This window comes from Teleopsis dalmanni, chromosome 1 (assembly GCF_002237135.1).
Source record: "Teleopsis dalmanni isolate 2A chromosome 1, ASM223713v2, whole genome shotgun sequence".
In the NCBI taxonomy this organism is placed as follows: Eukaryota; Metazoa; Arthropoda; class Insecta; order Diptera; family Diopsidae; genus Teleopsis; species Teleopsis dalmanni.
In genome coordinates this window covers 194941578-194961312 of record NC_051846.1, presented here as the reverse complement: position 1 = coordinate 194961312, position 19735 = coordinate 194941578, and the positions used below count along the sequence as shown (strand labels likewise).

Here is a 19735-nt window from a genome sequence, read left to right as displayed (position 1 = left end):
AGCTTTTTCGGCAATACTAATAAAAACTTTAAAAAGATTTTTAATGAAAATTATAGAACAAGGCAATAACTCAAACATCACCATAATACTATAATACCCTAAGCTACCATAAAGTAATAATATGCCAAATTCATAAAAAAGTTTTAATTATTGTTAAGCTATTTCCTATAATAACTGATTTTTATGCAGTTTAACATATAAGCAAAAAACTGAATACTATAATAATATATATATGGTATATATTAATACTAAATATATGTTTGCATGATTACTTATTAATGAAATGATTTTGTATATATGTACATATAGAATATTGCTTCTAATTTTTTATTCAAAATTGTTATTACATGCGTTTAAAAAGTTTTTTTTTTTGCAATTGAATCTATTATTAAAAGTATATTATATATAAGACAAAAAAAAACCCAACTTTAATATTCTTAATAATTTTTTATATTTATAATAAACTGTTAGCACATGATTTACTGAAATTAAATATAATAGCAAAAACTATCACTGCTACTGTTTTTGTCATTTGTATAATAAAATTTTGTAAAAAAGTAGAAAATCATTTTGCTTGGAAGCTTTGTAGTAGTTTTCATAGGCATAGAAATGTGCCTTTGGACGCAGTATGTGTAGGCATATTGTCAAAAGGCTTTATAGTATATCACAGACTCAAATGCAACGCTTTCACCCATCATTAAAACTAAAGTGCACCACATTTTATGACATACAGGAAAGTCAACACATGAGCTCATGAGCAACTGAGGGAATGCAATATGCAACCCACACCAGAAATCACAACAACACTGAAATTGTTTGTTTAGCATAGATGGAAACAAATACAAAAAAGTAAAAAAAAAAAAAATTAAAAAATAATAAGAAAGAAATTTTAATCCAATTTTATTAAATTTCTTCTATAATTTTCTCTACCGCCTTAGTGCAATAAACGTTAACACATACCGCTGAATGCGCCAGTTCAAAACCACTGACAAGATCTGCAGCATAGCATTTGTAATGCATTTGCTCTGCGATGTTGGCATAGATCGCGGTGCAATGATCATTTATCATTTTTCAACACTTCGACGGTTTAACGTGCATTTTAAATTAATTTTGTTACAAAACACATAAACAAACAAAATCACATCTACAGCGATCTCTATGGAAATTACATATACCTAGAGCGCATTATTGGTATGGGTGCAATCAACACTAACATTTCATTGTCGATCAAACTATAATCGCAAGTACGAACGATCGAACGATCGTACGATACATCAAATTATATATCAGCAGATTTGATTGTTTTCCAATGGGCCACGCTGCAATTTTCCGCACCATTATCAGCCATGGCTACTGCTTTTGTTTGGTTCCAACGAAGCACAAGCGAGCCAAGCTGCTACCAAATCATTCACTGCTCATATTCCAATCGTTACACATAACCAATTCATCTGCTGTCTCAGCTTTCTTTTCTCGGAAACTCATTCTCTTCTTATTTTTGGATAAAAAATATTCACGCTGCGTTAATCTTTTTTTTTTTTGATAATTCTTTTCTTTTCTTTTTCATTTAAAAATGAATTATATTTTTATATTTTTTATTAATAAATACCAAAAATGTTTGAATTGTTATTGTTGTTTTATTACTCTTAGTGTTGTTGTTGTTGTTATAATGAAGCACTTTTCACAGCTCTTAATAATTAATGCATTTATTATTATTTTTAATGTTGACTTAGACTTCAAAGTTGTTAAATAATTAATTTTGTATGTTTGATTAATTCATCGTTGAACATTCACTTTTCACTATAATCTGTTATCTTTATTTGTTATAACTAATTTTCTTCTATTTTCCTTCTTTTCTTTCCCCTCTCTTGAACTGTTATTGCCTTTTCGTAATGACAGCATACGACAGCGATGATGTGGAGGAACTTTTCGTGCCGTCCGATGATGAGATTAAGGAGGGTCAATGGTTGGGCGTTACTGTACGTTCACAAGGACTAGGAGGCAAGGTAAGTGTTAAGTGTAGATTAACACCTACGATTTTATTTTACACAATAAATTTTGTTAACATCTTAAGGATAATTATAGATTCCATATCTATAATTATCCTTAAGATGTTAAGGATGCATTTTTGATAGAAATAATATTGTTTTACTCTAAACACATATATGTAAAAAGGCATAGACTTATATTATTGAAGCGCTTCAATAAATTCACAGAACGGAAATATGAAAACGGATTTTTAGTTGCAAAATAACCTTATTGTTTTGTATAATCATCCTCAACTTCAATATGCAGGTCTGAAAAATATCCCTCTATGTTAGCTAGAAAGTAATTTCATTTAACTTCTATATTACAAATAATAACAACTGTAAAACCAAAAAAACAACAAGGGTTCCATTGTTTTTAATGAGATTACATTGTAGCCTGCGTAGCTAGCCGGCGTCATCTGAAGCTAAGTACTTTATATTCTTATCCTCACAGAAGAAAGAGAATATCAATGGAATGACTTAAATTGCAATTGCCCTGACTTTGTTCGGGTTAAAAAGAAGCTTAAAGAATGCTATGCTCTGTAAGATATTAAGCATTAATACGATTTTGTAATCATAGAATGAGATGTTAATGAAATAAGTTTATTCTCCCTAAATTTCAACAAATAAAAAAGAGAATTTTAGAGCGTCGCCTGCCATACGACACCTGTCGGTGGTAATAAAAACCTGTAGCTCCTCCATAATTTAAAGCTTTATATTTTATTATAAATTTAGTTAAAGTTTTGAAACATTTCTGATAATAATAGGTAAAATACTAGAGACTGTGTATATGGTAAAACTATATTTATTTTATAGTTTTTAAGAAAAAAAAATATAGTAAATAAAATTAAGCTTAAGTTAATATATAAAACATTTTTTTTAAGTTCTATAGTATAACAAAGACTTATAGTCGGAATAACATTAGCAATTAATTTTAATTTTAGAAACTATAAAACGTAAACTGACAAATTCATACATTACAAGTGTATATAATTCTAACATTCCCCGTTTAAAGTTATCGACCCTAATTTAATATGTTATTTTAACATTGAACTTAATCTTTATAAAGTATTTCACATTATTATGTCATAAAAATATCTATAATATTTCATATCAAACAACAAAAAACAACCTACCATGAGGTCATCGAAATTGGTTCACGACTCTATTGTAGAAAAATTTAACCAAATAAAAACTGAATATAATAGAAAAAATGAAATTAGTTATTAATTAAACAATGTCTTAATTAATACATAAAATTATTATGTTGAAATTCACTCATAAATCATTTTTTGTTTCAAACCTTTTCATTATTGTTTTTTTTTTGTTTTTCGTTTATAGGTTTTGGTCTGCGCCCATCGTTACATTACAAAAATACGTGAAAATCGCTATGGACAAGGCCTATGCTATGTGCTGACTAATGAGTTGAAATACGACGAAGTGTACGAGCCATGCAAAGGCCGTACTGTGCAAAGGTATGTAATGATAATACGAAGTCATATTATATCTAATGTTAGATGATAAGTTTTTTTTATGTTGGCGGTTAGTGCTGTGACATTTTGTGAAATTAAATTTAAAAAAATTTTTCTTTAATATAAGGAAAAGGCTTAAAAATCTTAAATGTGAGCCAAACATGATTTAAAAAGCCTCAAGTCTGAGATATTTTTACATATAAGTAACAAAGACCTGAATACTTTAAAATGAATATTACTGATATTGGGTATTTGCCTCAACATATTAATATTTTTTCAAAAACTATTTTATAAATGAAAGAAAAATATCAAAGAAGTTGTACATTTGATAAACTCTCTAGTAATTCATTGGATAGTGAGGCTGTAATTCAAGTTCTGAATTTAACCAACACAATCTCTTACCTAGTGTAATAAAGCGGAAGGAATGAAACCGCCTTAAGTGAATGGTATGTTTCCCTTTTTTGAGATCCGGGACGTCAAAATATTGAGAGAATCTAAAAAACTGCTGAACTAGCATGAGGATGTGACAATTAAAATATATATTCAGAAACGATTTTTATGCCATTGAAACTGGCTGAAAGAGCTGTAAATATCAAATACATAAAATAGTGAATCGTACCTAGAAAAATTTTGTATAGTATAAGACGCATGAGCGTAGCCAGGAAGGCAAATTAGGGAATTATTAGGGAAAAATTTTTCACTTAACAGATCTGTTATTTAAATAAAGTGAACAATGAAATTACAATGATTATTATTTAATTTGCTGAGAAAATAAAAAAGAGACTATCAAATTGGGAATCTGGTTTCAATTAATGCACCAGACTATCTACATGTCCAAATGCTCATACAACGCTTGGTAGGTTTTAATTGTAGCTTTAAAATCCTACAACTTTGTTATATCTATGATAGTTAACATACTCTAACATTTACAGTGCTGCCTTAAACTGTTATCAACAGTACTCCTACTCTGTTAAAAACAATATGCTCATGATAATTATTTGAACTAACCCTTAACCCTTAGCATAACAATTGTCAAACTAAACAATTTTTTAGTAAAAATATGATTAAATCCAACTGCTTTAATATGAAATGAATAATTCTTAATAATCTTACAATTTTTTATACAATAAATACTTTACAAGAACTCATCGTCTGACTTCATTATGTTAGTCACATTTTCACAGCATAACAAATGTATGATAAACGAGTGTGCTGACCTTCATAAAAATTAAACTGCATAAATTATAAAAACTTAAATGAAGTCACAAAAAAAGAATATATATAATAAAAATAAGAATAAAAATTAATTTTAAATTCCTTCATGCTTTTGCGTGTTCTACATTCATGAATTCCGCTGAAGTCTGAAATCCTTTTAAAATATTTGAACCTCACATAATTCTGAGCGCTTGAAGTAATCAAACAAAATGAAAACATAAACATTTATCAAAATAACACAAAGAAGTAAATTAAATATGGAAAGAACGAAATATGCAAACTCATAGAAAAACATAAAAAATAATAAAAAAATATATATTATATACATAATATATATGCAAAAGCATACCGCCACGTTCGGAACCAACTGATAAAAAAGGATGCCAAGGTGAAACGTCAAGGAACTCATTAAATATGCGCGTGTCTTTTCGCTTTTTATCATTTGGTTTTTGGTCAACAAAAAAATGGGATTGGGCCTTGCCCAACTAAAAGTGTCCAATATAAAACCCTTTTAATTATCCTTCAGTATACACGTATGCAAAAGTGTGATGGCACCAAAAAAGAAAACAATTAAATAATGCTTAATTGCTTAGAAATTGAAAGTGGAGCGCGGAATGCGTGAGTGGATGTCATTTGCAACACCATTTTTTTTGTTATTTTTTAAGTTTAATTTTATTAATTTTTTTTTGTTTTTTTATAAACAAAAAGGATTCATTGTCCTTCAAGTAAGCATAAAAACACACAGTTTTAGTTGATTAACTCAATATGTTAAAGAGAGTAACATGCTGTACTCCTAACCTTATTTCGAATATTTCACTTTAGGAGTGTTAACAGAGAAATTAATGCCTAGTTGGGGGTTAAAGTGTTCCATGGAGATAACATGGAATGACTTAATTTTATCATTCTATTAGAAGTACTAATCCAAGGGAGTGGGAATATAAAACTTGTTGGCTGAACTGATTTTTCATTAAATTTGGTTATCCTTGACATGCTTAGTTTCCGTAATTGATTGAATTATTTAAATAGTTTTTTGATAGTAATATTATTGTTATTATTTAATTCTAAAGAAATTTACCTAACCGCATAAGTTAACGAGTTACTAATTTATTATCTTTATTATTTTATCTTAATTTTGTTATATTTAACTCACAAGTTCAATTGATAAACTAATTTGTTGCATTCTTAAACTCGTATCATAGTAATTTTTTTATGGATTGTTAGTTTGTGGTAATCAGCACTAAAATAGTTTATTGTTCTCACTTAAAGAATAATAATCGATCATTTAAAGCTTTAAGAAAGATTTGTTAAAGAAGCTGAAGATCGAACTTATCTTAACTACATACAACTTCTGCTTAACCAATCTTAATTTCTATGCACCGTTTATTTTCCTACTAGTTTTTGCAACCAATTAGCAGAAAATGTTAACTGATTCATTGTTTTACCAATGTGGAAGTCAACTATTAATAATATTCCCTTAATATTCCAAAAGACTGATTCTAACACCTATATATGTTGTTGTTGTTGTGATTTGAGTTAGCGCTATTGCGTACTTTTACTCTATTGTGGCTGAGGGGCTTATCGCTGCCCCAGACTAAACTTTAACTATACTAGAATCATTATCATTTATTTATTTTCTAACTGATGACGAACCGTAGATCAGCATATCTTCCTGTGCGTCCTGAGGTGGGTTTAAGGTTTGTTAGAGCGGGGTTTGGGCAACGTATCAACTTATGTGAATAACACCTTATTTGTCGATATTTGTAAACAAATTTGTTTTGAGAGGCCTAAGTGTATTTTTCAAATCAAGATAACTATGGTAGATCTGAGTCGCATGTATAGTGATGAAGCGGCATACAAATTCTTTTTTTCTCGCTAAAATACAGCAAATGACATACTCTCATTTGCGTTGTTACTGCATTGTAAAGAAATGAGCAATAATAGAAGATAGGGGAGAATAAAGAATTCATTCTGTTTCATCTTCATTTTCAGCTATTCTTCTTATAAGAAGAATCAAAAACTTCAAAATTTTTACAAAATTCTCTTAAGTTGATCTTTTTTGATCAATCAACGAGTTTCCAAACTCATTATGTTTTTCTTCAACGAATTGTAGTGTTGATACAGCTTTAGGGCGTCCTTCTCATGAGTCGTCTTCAATGTTTCTACTATCATTTTTAAACAAATCGGCCTCAATCCAATAGCTTGTACACATAAACCAGAGGAACAGATCGAACTAAAATTTTGGTCAGATTTCTTATGACTTATGAAATATGAAATATAAAAATGGCACCAGAGTTTTACTTCTATTGACAAATTGATGGCGCTCTATAAAGTATTGAACAATTTGGTATGCAATATGCAATTGCGAAGCAAAACCCTAAGAGACTTCTGAAATTAAGAACTCCTGAATATGAAAATAATACAAATGATAGTTATATATAGATTATATCGTAAGTAAAATAAATAATGGTAAACTACAGTTAAAAAATAATTAAAATTGTGCAAAACATCTTATACGAGATGAATGATTTTAATATTGTATCGGGTATTTGAAGACAGCAATCTTTTTATTCCACAAGACTACTTATCTGCTCTACACAGCTCGGTACTTGTCTAAGAGGATAGTTATTTATCTGATCTATACTGTTCAGCACTTATCCGATGAAGTCTATTCTTTGAAGATTTTCGATTTCATAAAACACAATCCAACATCAATAATATGTGCATTGAGCTATTAACTGCTTCATCATAATGACAAAGTGGTCTTAAGTAGAGGTGTCTTTATCTAAAATACATTCAGTCCGTTACCGCCAGTTTTTATTTACTTTAAACCTCTGGTAAGTGGCGCCATTATGCAATAGAATTTGCGTGTTTGCCAACAACAAGGACTCTATTATGCTGAATATGTCCCACATGAGCATTTATAAAATAATTGATGTGCAAGGAATAATTATAATTCCATTACTTCACAACTGAGAACTGAGAAGCACGACTGAGAACTGAAGTAACAAGGACAAGACTGTTGATGTTAATTAAATTGATGTGTGTAATTTACATACAAAAATAATCTTTTTATTTGATATGAAAAATAAAACTGTCACTTCTCAGAAAAATAATTTAATAAATTAATAATTTCACTTTAATTATTTTAACTTTAACGTTTTATACATTTTTATACTCAGCGATGTTGTATGCAAATGAAGTAATTTTATAGACAAGTACCACAAATCGCATGTCCTCAACTTCACACTCCTTGCGCAGTTGTAAAGATAATTTTTCAAGGATTGGCTAATGGTTGTATATGTTTCTGACCACTCCAATATTTTATATATGACATTGTCACACTTTTCTTCTTCAAAAAAAAAAAAATGAAAGCGAAATAAAAAGCATTAAAAATTATTACAGTAAAATGGCGTCTGTGTTTCATTAAAAGGACATTTGAAAATATGCGACAGCTTTAAACTGCTCCTTTTTAGTACTTTAAAGACATTACATTTCTTAATTGCAATATAAAATTATATAAATTTTTATTGCAATAATAAAAATTTGCATTTATTCTCTTGAATTTTTCAAAATAATTCCTTTAGCACTTAATAATTTGTTTTTATTATTTTATAGAGCACATGAAGACTATGGCTTCTGTCAAGTAGGCACCTCAGGTGCGCTATTGGACGACAATACCATGGTTTTGGGCACACCAGGTCCTTTTACTTGGCGTGGTACAGTTTTTGTTACGGAAATCGGTGGTGAATATCTAGAACGTGATAAAAATATGTATTATGGTGATCACTCGGATAACTCTTCACCAGTGGACAAATACAGTTATTTGGGTAAATAAAAACTTCTCGAAGTCAATGCTTTATATACGATATCATATCATATAATCACATATCTATATGATTTTAATTATATTTTAAAATTTAATAAATATATATAACATTTAATCATAATATGTATGCACAGGCATGGCGGTAACTGGTGGTCGTTATTTTGGTGAGCGTATGTCATATGCTGCCGGTGCACCACGTTCTAATGGTCACGGTCAAGTAGTTATTTTCAATAAAGCAAGCACAAGTCCAATACCAGTAAAGATGATTATCGAAGGTGAACAGTTTGGTTCTAGTTTTGGTTATGAACTAGCGACTGCTGATGTTAATGGTGACCACAAACCCGATCTCATAGTAGCAGCGCCATTTTACTTTAGTAAAACCGAAGGTGGTGCAGTTTATATTTATCAGAATGAAAAGGATATGCTTCCGCAGAAAGCAACACTAAAGCTAACCGGTACCATAGAGAGTCGTTTTGGTTTAGCACTAGCAAACATTGGTGATATTAACAAAGATGATTGTGAAGATTTAGCTATAGGCGCACCATATGAAGGTGATGGTACTGTATATATTTATTTGGGTTCTCCTACTGGTCTTAAAGATAAACCAGCACAACGTATATATGCTTCGGAATTAGGTCTTCTACCGAAACCATTAAAAACGTTTGGCAGCTCAATTGCTGGTGGCACCGATCTAGATGGCAATTCATATCCTGATATTGTTGTTGGTGCTTATAATTCTTCTGCTGTATTGGCGCTACTATCACGTCCAATTATAAGTATACAAACAACATATCGTGGCAATGAGTTAAAAAATATTGATCCCACAAAACAAGGTTGCCTTACCGATGCTTTTACTAATTTAACTTGTTTCACATTTGAGGCTTGTTGTTCTATTGATCCTTATGAACAAACATCTGCTAATAAGGATTTAAGACTAATGTATACCATTGAGGCTGAGTCATATTCGAATCATAAAAAATTTTCACGAGTATTTTTCGATCGGGAAAATAAACGCAGCAATGTTGTGAAACGAGAGGTGACAGTACGCACTGACGGCAGAATGGCCTGTGAACGTGTGACAGGTTATATTAAGGAGAATACAAGAGATATACAGAGCCCCATACGCTTTCATTTGAATTACACAATTGTAGAATCAAAACTACCAAATTCAGGATTAAAACTGCTTAATCCAATATTAGATAAAACGCAAGCCTATATTGAGTTTGAAGGTACATTCCAAAAGGATTGCGGTGATGATGATGTTTGCGAGAGTAACTTATTACTAAATGCAGAAGTGGATCTGAATGTTGAAAGTAGGTTAAAATATCTTGAAATTTATGTGCTTGAATTTATTTTGACTTGTACTTTGCAGATGATAATTATGCACTCATACTTGGTGCTGAAGAGGAAATACGTGTCAATGTAAATGTTTCCAATACTGCAGATTCTGCTTATGAGGCCCAGCTTTTTATAGTGCATCAGCAAAGTGTTTCGTACATAGCCACTGTGAAGACTGTAAGTTAGCCACTTAAATAGTGACTAAAAGGCTATGACTATTTGTATGTAATCATTTATTTCAGACCACCGCCATCTGTACTCGTTTTAATGAAACGGTTGTCGCCTGTAGTTTAGGTAATCCAATGCTACGTAATGCAGCCGTGCAGGTTTCAATACGTTTTGATCCCAGTGGTTTGGAGTTAAATGAGCGAAAACTGACTTTCGATGTGTTTGCCAATACAACATCTAAGCATATTGGAGAGATAGAACCGAAAACAAAGTTGGATGTGAATGTAGTGAAGCGTGCATCATTGAGTGTGCAAGGTTGGGCGGTACCGGAACAGAATTTCTATAGTGGTGAAGTAAAATTGAATAGTTCTATGATGGAAATGGAAGATGTGGGCTCACAGCTATTACACACTTATCAGGTAAGTCAAATATAATAATGGACTATGGAAAGTATATTTTTATAAACTAATATCTGGGGGCATACTTTACAGTAATACTGTACTCTAATCGGTTTATCAATTTTCCAACTACAATATATATTTTTATTTACAGATTTATAACGATGGTCCATGGAAAGCACCCAAAGCAGTTCTAACCATTTATTGGCCATATCAACTGTATAACGAACAAAATAAACAAGAGAAATGGTTGCTTTATTTGGAATCCATACCAATTATAGAAAATGTACGCCAAGGCGAATGCTTTGTACCACCGGAATACGTGAATCCACTAAAATTAACTTCAAAATCTAACACAAATTTACTTATGGATACATTATTACTGGGCCCTGCTGCATTCATGATGCGACCTACAAATAAGACACAATTCTCAAGTCGTAGTCGTTTAGTGCAGAGTGAAAAATACACGTCTAGCAAGCGATCAACCACAGCAAATCGTGTACGTCGTGATATGTTAACGAGAATAATACGACCCGAACGTTTTATGGACGCAAGGGATAGCAGAGATAAAAAACGCGATATAGTCGAATTGGATTGTAATAAAGCCACAGCCTCCTGCATAAAAATAAGATGTGAAATCTATAATATGGCGGCAAAATCAGAGGTTAACATACATATAAGAGCACGTCTGTGGAATTCAACTTTGGTCTCAGAGTATCCCAGAGCAGATTTAGTGAAGATAATTTCAACAGCACAAGTGAAAATACCTTTAGAATATGCAGTAGAACAGACTGAAGAGCATGAGAGCATAAGTGTAAATAATTTATATATATATATTTAATAATAAACAAATAAATGATATAATTATGTACTTCATTTGCAGGTTGAAACACGTGCCTATCCAGAATTATCAGATCAGCAACGTGAAACCTCTTTAGCTACTTGGGTTATAATATTAGCAGTCATAAGTGGTTTGCTAGTATTGGCAGTATTCACATATATAATGTGGAAATGTGGATTCTTCAAGCGGCGAAGGCCCGATCCAACGTTAAGTGGAAATTTAGAAAAAATGAATGAGAAGAAACCATTTTTAAACACAACGAATAATCAAAGAGGTTTCTAACAACAAGGGACTGTTGGGTGGGATCTAGCGCAGCGAATGCCACCTAAAAAGAAAAGGAAAAATAAATTTAAATTTTTTAAAAATAATTCTGTTTACGAAGTGCATAATAACAATAACAATGTTGACATTACCAACAATAACAATAATTGCAATAACAATGGCGGTATAATTGATGATAATGCTGCCGGCATTATCGATTGGGGAACCTTTTGGTAGTGCAACATTACGAGGGAGCTATTGTATGTATTTTATGTAAATGTGCCATTTTGGTTACTTAATTTAATTTGTAGTATATTTGTTAATTTAAATTTAAAATGGCTTAGTTAAGTTTAATTTAATGTAATTTAATTTAATTCTTTGTATAGTAAATTTAGTTTAGTTAAAGGAACTCAAAGTTCCTCAAGTTGAAGAGGTTTTGTAAAACGATTGACACACTCAGTATCGTATTAATTAGTGGACTCAAATAATTGTAAAAAATGAAAAACTGAATAAAGGCTTAATCATATAATCATTCATAAAAAAAGAAAGTGACTAGATAAGAGGTAAAGGGCATGGTTATAAGTTTACAAGTCAGAGTTTACCACAAATTAATAGCCTCGAACATCTATATCTAAAAGTCGCGTTTGCCAATAACGGTCTGCTTTTAATAGATATATCTGAAGTGTAGTTGAAATTTGTAAAAAATTACTAAAGTAATGTAATTATATGTTATGAATTGTAAAAATTTACTTATAGCTTGTAATAAATATTTAGAAAATTCCGAACGAATATATATTCAATACGATGAATAATGATGATTAGTCTTCTAGGTTTTACATAAAAACTGCCAATTAGAATTTTTGCATTTTTATAATACATACATATAAAAAACTAAAGTGAAATCATTCAATAAATGTTAAAAATATTATTTAGATTTAATCTTATATACATATATATTATGTGGTTTATAATTATATGTTTTGTATATATGCGATTAATTTTTATTAATTATTTTTATTAACAATAAATTTTGTAAATTTTTTTTATTTAATGTTCTGTAGAGAAAACTCGAAAGTATTAATGCAATATATTTGTTAAAAACGTTATAATAAAATTTTTAAGAAAATTAAGACAGCGAACAAACACAAATTACTTTTAAAACTTTATTCTCTTTTAAACCAAAAATAAAAAATTCGCTATTTACCATGGCTCTATAAACTAAAACAAGCTAAAAAAATAAAACAAATAAAATTAATAACAGAAAAATAAAGTATTTAGTTTATTTAAATAAAATATTTAAATATAAAATAATGTATTTAAATAAAATCAAATTAAATACCATAAGAAAGAAAATATAAAAACAAAAATAAAATAAATTTAATTTAAAATTGTATAAAATTAAAAATAAAATTAAATAAATTAAAAAAAAAAACAAAACACAAAATAATCAAATAATCTAAAGAAATCGATTTAATAAAAGTAAAATAATGGAATACAATTTGAAATAAATTTAATGAAATGAAATAATATAAAACAAAATTAAAAATAATTTAAAATTAAATAAAATTAAATAAATAAAAATTAAATAAGATGAACCAATTAAAATTAAAAACAATGAAAAAATAAATAAATTAACTAAACTAAATATAATATTTTTAAAGCTGAGAAAACATAAATAAAATTAGTAACATACAATAATGTGACAACAAATAAAATTTATTAAATTAATTTAAATAAATAATACAAAACAAAATAAAAGAAAAAGCAAAATAAAATAAAATATAATGATGTAAAATTGAAAATGTAGAAATATAATAATATATTATAAACAAAATAAAGAGAAATTATGAAATTAATAATATTCATAATAATAATATTCATTCACAATAATTCAAATAAAATCCAAATACACAAAAAATATTAATTAAATTATATTTAATAACATTAATTAATATGAAATAAAATAAAAAAACAATAAAATAAGCTAACAGAAGACAGACTAAAATAAAAACGAATTAAATGTAAAACAAAATAATATATGACAAAGTGAAATATATAATAATATAACATAATAAATTAACAATAAAATTATTTAAAACAAATCATTACGTAGTAAAATATAATAAAATAACTACCCAATAAAATAAAATAAAACACAATAAAACAAAAAACAAAACAACAGAATTAAAAAAAATTAAATTAAATAAAGTAAACAAACATGCTGAATGCAATTAAAGAAAAATAAATAAGAAATTAATATTTATTTTTAATTTATTACTACTATTTAAAAGTGTAGAATGAAATTTCTATGATTAATTTATAAAGCATTTATAACCTTTCGTTTTTAATGCAATCATAAATTCTCTGTACGAATAAAAACAATATAATTAACTTAATTAAATTAATTAATTGAGAAGTAATTATAAGGGCTGTTTTGAAAATTTTACCATCTATAACAAAATATTCAAATAAGATAGCATAATAAGAAATAACATAATAATAATATAATAGCTAATAACGAAGTTCCGACGAACTTACAATATTTTTTATATATGTATATCTTCCTAATTTTATTAACAGCCCGCGTAAATTATATACAACTATAATAGTTTTTAAATTAATTTTAAGTTTGTAAAAAACCTGATTTATGTCTAAATTTACTTTTAAAAAATATTTTTAAGTTTTAAACTATAATTAATTTTAATTGGTTTGTATCATTGTGGTACGTTTTATATAAAAATATTGTAAATTATTTTTTATTTAAATTTTGTATTTAAATAAATTTATATAATATATATTTTTTACTAATTGAAAATATATATACAAAATAAATATGTATAAAAAATTATCAAAAAATTTGTTTTGGAATTAAGTTAAAGACTATTAGAGGGGTTTTCGAATAGCAAAGAAAGAAATAAAGGACAAACACAAAAATTTATTTTAATTTTTTATTGAAGTTTGGCTGACTATACAACGCTGTTTCGAGTATGGCCAAGTACTCTTCATCAGTGGTCTTTGGAATAATCGAATTTTTATTTAATTAGTTTATAGTTATAGTTAAAGACTATTTTGTAAGCAGTCTTATTTTCAGACAGATAAAATATTTTAATAAATTAAGATATATGGAAGCTGTTCACACAAACCATAATGAAGTCATTATAAAGTCCTTAATGTTTAATTTGAAATATTTGAAATACAGCAAATAAGTGATTTTTATTACTATTTCGCTGGTCTTATTCATATCTTATCTTATATGATACCTATATACCTATATATGATATGTTATGGTCTTAACAAAATGGTTTGCAAGGGCTAAGAGTAAACAAATTTGGCTTTCATTAACACCTCTTGAACTAAAAAACTAATTAATTAATTATAACATCCCAATCGGGAAAATTTTAAAACTAAAGTTCTAGAGTAACGAAACGCACCTGGAGTCTGTTGCAGACTTGCCCTTAAAATAGTTTTATGAAGAAAAGAATTGTTTATTTAGCGGTAATTAAAAATAAATGAAGGTTTTTGCTAAATGAAGTTGTGTGTGAACGTGGCATAACTGAAATTAACTTACGCAGTTGAAACTATAAATTTCGAACTTTAGTTTTGAATCTAAAAAAAATTAAATTAATCAAGTTTTCAGAAATTTTTATGTTTTAACTTTCAAAAACGTAGGTTAAAGAAAAATTTTTATTAATGTTATAGATACGAATGAAAAAAATTCGTTATAAAAAATTCTTCGTTTTAATATTTGAAAATTTGATAACATAATTTCAAAATTTGGTGTTTTACTCTAAATTGAACATATCTGAGGCTGTTGAATAAATATGACTGAGACGATGAATGGTCAAGGTGCAGAAGTGCATTTTGCGGTTTTTGAAAATTTTAATTTTGGAGAGCCTATAAATTCGATTGATATCTCAAATGATGGTATCCATCTTGCAGCTGTAAGTAATCACACTCTTTCACTGCTGAATTTATTAGAGAACAAGTTGAGTAAGATTCCGCTTACTGCCCGCAAAAATGCTAACGCTGCAAAATTTAACCAGGATGGAGATAGTTTGTTTATAACAGCGGAAAAACCCAATGTTAACTTTGTGTTGTACGATATTGAAAAGAGTATTGCTGAAACTGTTTTTCAAACTACGTGTCCTGTTAACAATATTTCCGTAGGCAAGAGCAAAAGCTTACTTGCAACTAGTTCCAGTAATAATATTATTAATTTATGGGACGATCGTACTTGCCGTTCAACCTTGTGGAACAAAATGTATGGGTCAGGAGTCGTTAAGTTATATCCAAGATGTAACTGTCTCCTTGCAGTAAACGACTTTGGTATATCTTTGTACGATTTACGGAAATTTGCTTTTGGACCTCATACAACCTATATCTATCCTGGACACTACGATGTTAACAGTTGTATAGATGTATCGTGTGATGAGAGCAAGTTTTTCGCAACTAGTGTAAAAAATACTGTCGATTTATTTTCAACGGATGCTGCGACTCCAGTGCTTGAGTATATAAATGACATGGATTTCCAGAAAGTACAATTACATGCAGGCTTTGACAAATATTCCTCTGCAATCTTTATTGGTAATGCAGCAGGTGGTCTTGATGTCTACGACTGTTTAAAAAACAAATTTAAGTATGAATTTCCTCAGCCAACCTGCACCGGTCCCGTTCAACATCTTGCAGTTAATCCTGTTTTCATGTCTATTTGTACAACTCTTGGAAATTTGTTACATATTTGGAAAAGCAATGAAAATCTCTTGCCCTATGACGATGAAGACACCAAAACTGATCCTCTGGAAACTAATATCGTGGTCTAACTTCACTTATAATCATATTTTTATATGGTGGTGAATCAATAACGGTTTTGTTTAAATAACATCCTGATCTAAATTCTTCGATAATTGATCATATGTTTATGTGGTTGTGGGTCAATGACGGTTTTGTTTAAATAATATATATTTCTTGAATTGTTACGACTAACACAAATTTTCAGTTACATTTGTTCTGTGTACTTTTGACAATTGAATGTAAAAGTATATAAATGCTCTGAAACAAACAAATTTATGTGTTTTATTGTTAAGTTCTGCAATCTTAAGATCTATTTTGCAGTTTTCATGGATTTAGAGTATTTCTCTGAGTCAAATTTTCTCAATAAATTATATTATATTCTTCGTATATAAGCTTTATATCTTGTTTTTGCATCTGTGCCGAGCCTGCTTACGCCTTGACAGTATTATTGTTAATCACTTCATCAGACTAAGCAATAATTGACCTTAGGTCTGCATACCTCCCCGAGGAGCCGATTATACGACAATACATTGTCGTATTTGAATAACACGAAACAAAACAATTTCGCATTTGAACAATTAACTTCTTATGCGAATCTTCGCTCTACTAATATTTTCGTAGGGCCGTTATATAGGAGATATCAACTTGTTACATTAAAACAATTTAGTTCTCAATTACAGGATTCTTTAATATATACCTTATTTTTGAAGACCCTACATTCAAACGAATTGAAGTTATCTAGTTCTATCAAATGTTATTATTATAGTGATCCATAACATGAAAAGTATTATTGGTAATCATATGGACCTGACGACCGTTATGATTCCATTTGGGTATGACAATCACTTCCTCTTTCACAAGCAAATAAATTCGACTAATTCTATTTTTGCAAATTTTTCGAATTAGAAATTTTCTAAGAAAGACCTTTACATTTGTTGGTAGAGAGACTGCTTGCTATATCATTTTCTCCTTTACTTATTTTCGCTTTGCACAAAGGTATGCAAAATTTTCACTTAAAATTGTGTGCACGCAAATTCATAATATTTTGTAGCATAGCATAAGGGGCAGCATATGGTCTCAATTATAGATTTTTCTAGAATCCGAGTTTAATTTACATGGAAATTCCGCCCCCCCAAGTCTAGACGAATTTTGTTTTACCATTTAATCACACAGGTTAGTTTTCTATATAATGATCAAAAATGCTTTTATTTTCAATATAATGATTGAAAATGCATATATTTTTAATTTCAAAATATTAAATTAATTTGCAATAAGAGTATAAAATTAGTTTTTGTTAAATTTATTATACGATTATATGTATAATTTATGACGTAGGTTTAGAAAATCAAAATTTACTTTATTTGTAATAATAGAGCTTTTACAAAATAAATATTGTTTTACAGTTATTCCATCATTATTAGGATTGGCTTAATGAGAAATAATATGGTATTCAGTACCACGTCAAACTACTACGTAAATTAATAGAAGAATTTAGAGATTAGCGCCAAGCTTTCCTCCAGCGATAGCATTTAATAAAGACTATCCGCATTCGATGAACGTGGCTTCTTAAGTTTTTCCAAATTCTTAATGACAATATCATGTAATGAAGAATAACGATTTCTCACTTCGCACACTACCAACCATAAACTCAAGTATTCCTTTTCATCCAGTTCGACGACGGCACGCCGATAGTCATCGATGTGCGGATACTTTGCTACTTTTGATACAACTTTCGCACGCGACAAGAAATAACGGGATATCTGATCAAAGAATGCAGCAGCCTCCGATTCAACAGCTTGTATTTCAGCTAAAGTATCCTCTTGCACCGACACACCAAAATTATTTCCATCCTCAATTTTCGGTATCATAAATGAAATCCACATTTTCAGCAAATTGGCTATTAATAAATATATAGTTTAATTTTATGAATTAATTTAATAATAATAAATATATTTACTTACAATCTTCAACGAGTTTACGAATTATTGGTTTAACAATTCTAATCATATCGCAAAGTGGCTCGTTGCATGCAACTGATCCAGTTGCTAAGAACATTACCTTAACGCCGGTTGTAGAAATATCGTTGCGTGGTCTCTTTGCTGAAGGTTGTTGATCCACACCATCAAGATGCGTATCGTCATGATTATTCACAGTTATAGGATCAGGTATTGGAATGTTTAAGTCCTGATGCACTTCATTGAAATTCCGCTCGCTGAACATGGGAGTAGACAGTAATTCATTTAATTCTACGATTTTTTCTGGGAAACCCTGTATGATTAAGTGTTCCGCTTTTTGTATGAGAGAATCTTTATATTCTTGTACCTGTTGTGAAATTAAAAATTAGTAATACTGAAGAAATTCGGCTTTATATTTATAAATGATATTTACCTTAGCTACCGTATCGTTTGACATGATGAATCTTTTTTCAACTGACAGAGTGCTTCGTGTGACAAATAATCAAAGATAGTCGCGTGTTTGTTGCTCTTAGTATTATTAAAATGTTTTTGCAATCGAAGAAATTATATTCAATTTATATAACTTTAAATAAAGAACTTGTCTACAAACATAAATACTTTAACAAACGCGAGCCAATATTTCTACAATATTATACTACCAAACCACACTACGCTTGGTTTTGTTCTTATTCCATTCGCAATGTGTGCGGCACACAATGGTGCCAAATCATACAAAATAATTGTTTGACATTTTAAAGTTCATTCATTGCAAAATGTCAGGGTTGTTATTTATAAAAATTATTCTCTTACACCTGTTATATCGTTTTTATTATATATAATATGAATCGATATTAATTAAAACGAATACCATATTTATTTAATCTTTGATTACAGAAATTAATAGCGTTCGATATAGTTTTAAAATAGTAAAACATATTTTTGACTTTTGTTTTAGTTTTGCTCAAACTTCATAAATTTTTTTAATATATGTTCTTATTAGGTCTTTTCCACGAGCTGCTCGTAGTAACTTCAAGTAACACTGTGTAAACACAAGTGCGTTCCACCATCAAATTTACGAATAAATGAGAGCATCTGAGAGCGTTACGTCCCTGTCAAAATTTGAAAATGCTACATAGACTTTATTTTATTTCAAGTAAAATTTGTGTTGATGTGTGAATCAGCTGTTTTGGTTTAAATTAAAATTTTTGTATTGTTTATTGGCGCGACACTGGTGTTCTCACCAGACTTTACACAAAGCTGTTCCATGAAAATCTGTGTAAAGAGCGTAATTTGGCACTTTATTTGTGTTACGCTCTTAGTTTGCACTTAACTTGAGTTTTACAACGAGTAGCTCGAGGAACAGATTTATTTATTCATATATATATACTTATATATATTACAATATATTTATAATTAAATATATTTAATATACGCTATTTAAAAAAT

At 29.0% G+C, this 19735-nt stretch overlaps 3 protein-coding genes across 4 annotated transcripts in view; 2 read left to right on the top strand and 1 right to left on the bottom strand.

Moving 5' to 3' along the window:
• LOC119671047 (integrin alpha-PS1) overlaps positions 1 to 11877 on the top strand; it is a 130165-nt gene extending 118288 nt beyond the window's left edge. For both annotated transcript variants that reach the window (XM_038081540.1, XM_038081539.1), the window contains 8 exons: positions 1897 to 2003; positions 3366 to 3499; positions 8327 to 8538; positions 8672 to 9850; positions 9910 to 10052; positions 10118 to 10462; positions 10596 to 11255; positions 11325 to 11877. In XM_038081540.1, coding sequence (XP_037937468.1) covers positions 1897 to 2003; positions 3366 to 3499; positions 8327 to 8538; positions 8672 to 9850; positions 9910 to 10052; positions 10118 to 10462; positions 10596 to 11255; positions 11325 to 11564 — 3020 coding nt within the window. In that variant the 3' untranslated portion in view covers positions 11565 to 11877. The remainder of the gene's footprint in view (positions 1 to 1896; positions 2004 to 3365; positions 3500 to 8326; positions 8539 to 8671; positions 9851 to 9909; positions 10053 to 10117; positions 10463 to 10595; positions 11256 to 11324) is intronic.
• A 3487-nt stretch (positions 11878 to 15364) lies between these two features.
• Positions 15365 to 16363, top strand: LOC119666996. Its single transcript, XM_038076273.1, has one exon. It carries the CDS (start codon positions 15365 to 15367, stop codon positions 16361 to 16363), a length of 999 nt encoding a protein of 332 aa, XP_037932201.1.
• Positions 16364 to 17666: 1303 nt separating this feature from the next.
• LOC119671044 (proteasome activator complex subunit 3) lies at positions 17667 to 19010 on the bottom strand. Its single transcript, XM_038081536.1, has 3 exons — positions 18723 to 19010; positions 18296 to 18656; positions 17667 to 18231 (listed from the first exon to the last, which is right to left on the bottom strand). Exons 1-3 carry the CDS (start codon positions 18744 to 18746, stop codon positions 17864 to 17866), a joined length of 753 nt encoding a protein of 250 aa, XP_037937464.1. The 5' UTR covers positions 18747 to 19010; the 3' UTR covers positions 17667 to 17863.
• Between the last annotated feature and the right edge of the window lie 725 nt (positions 19011 to 19735).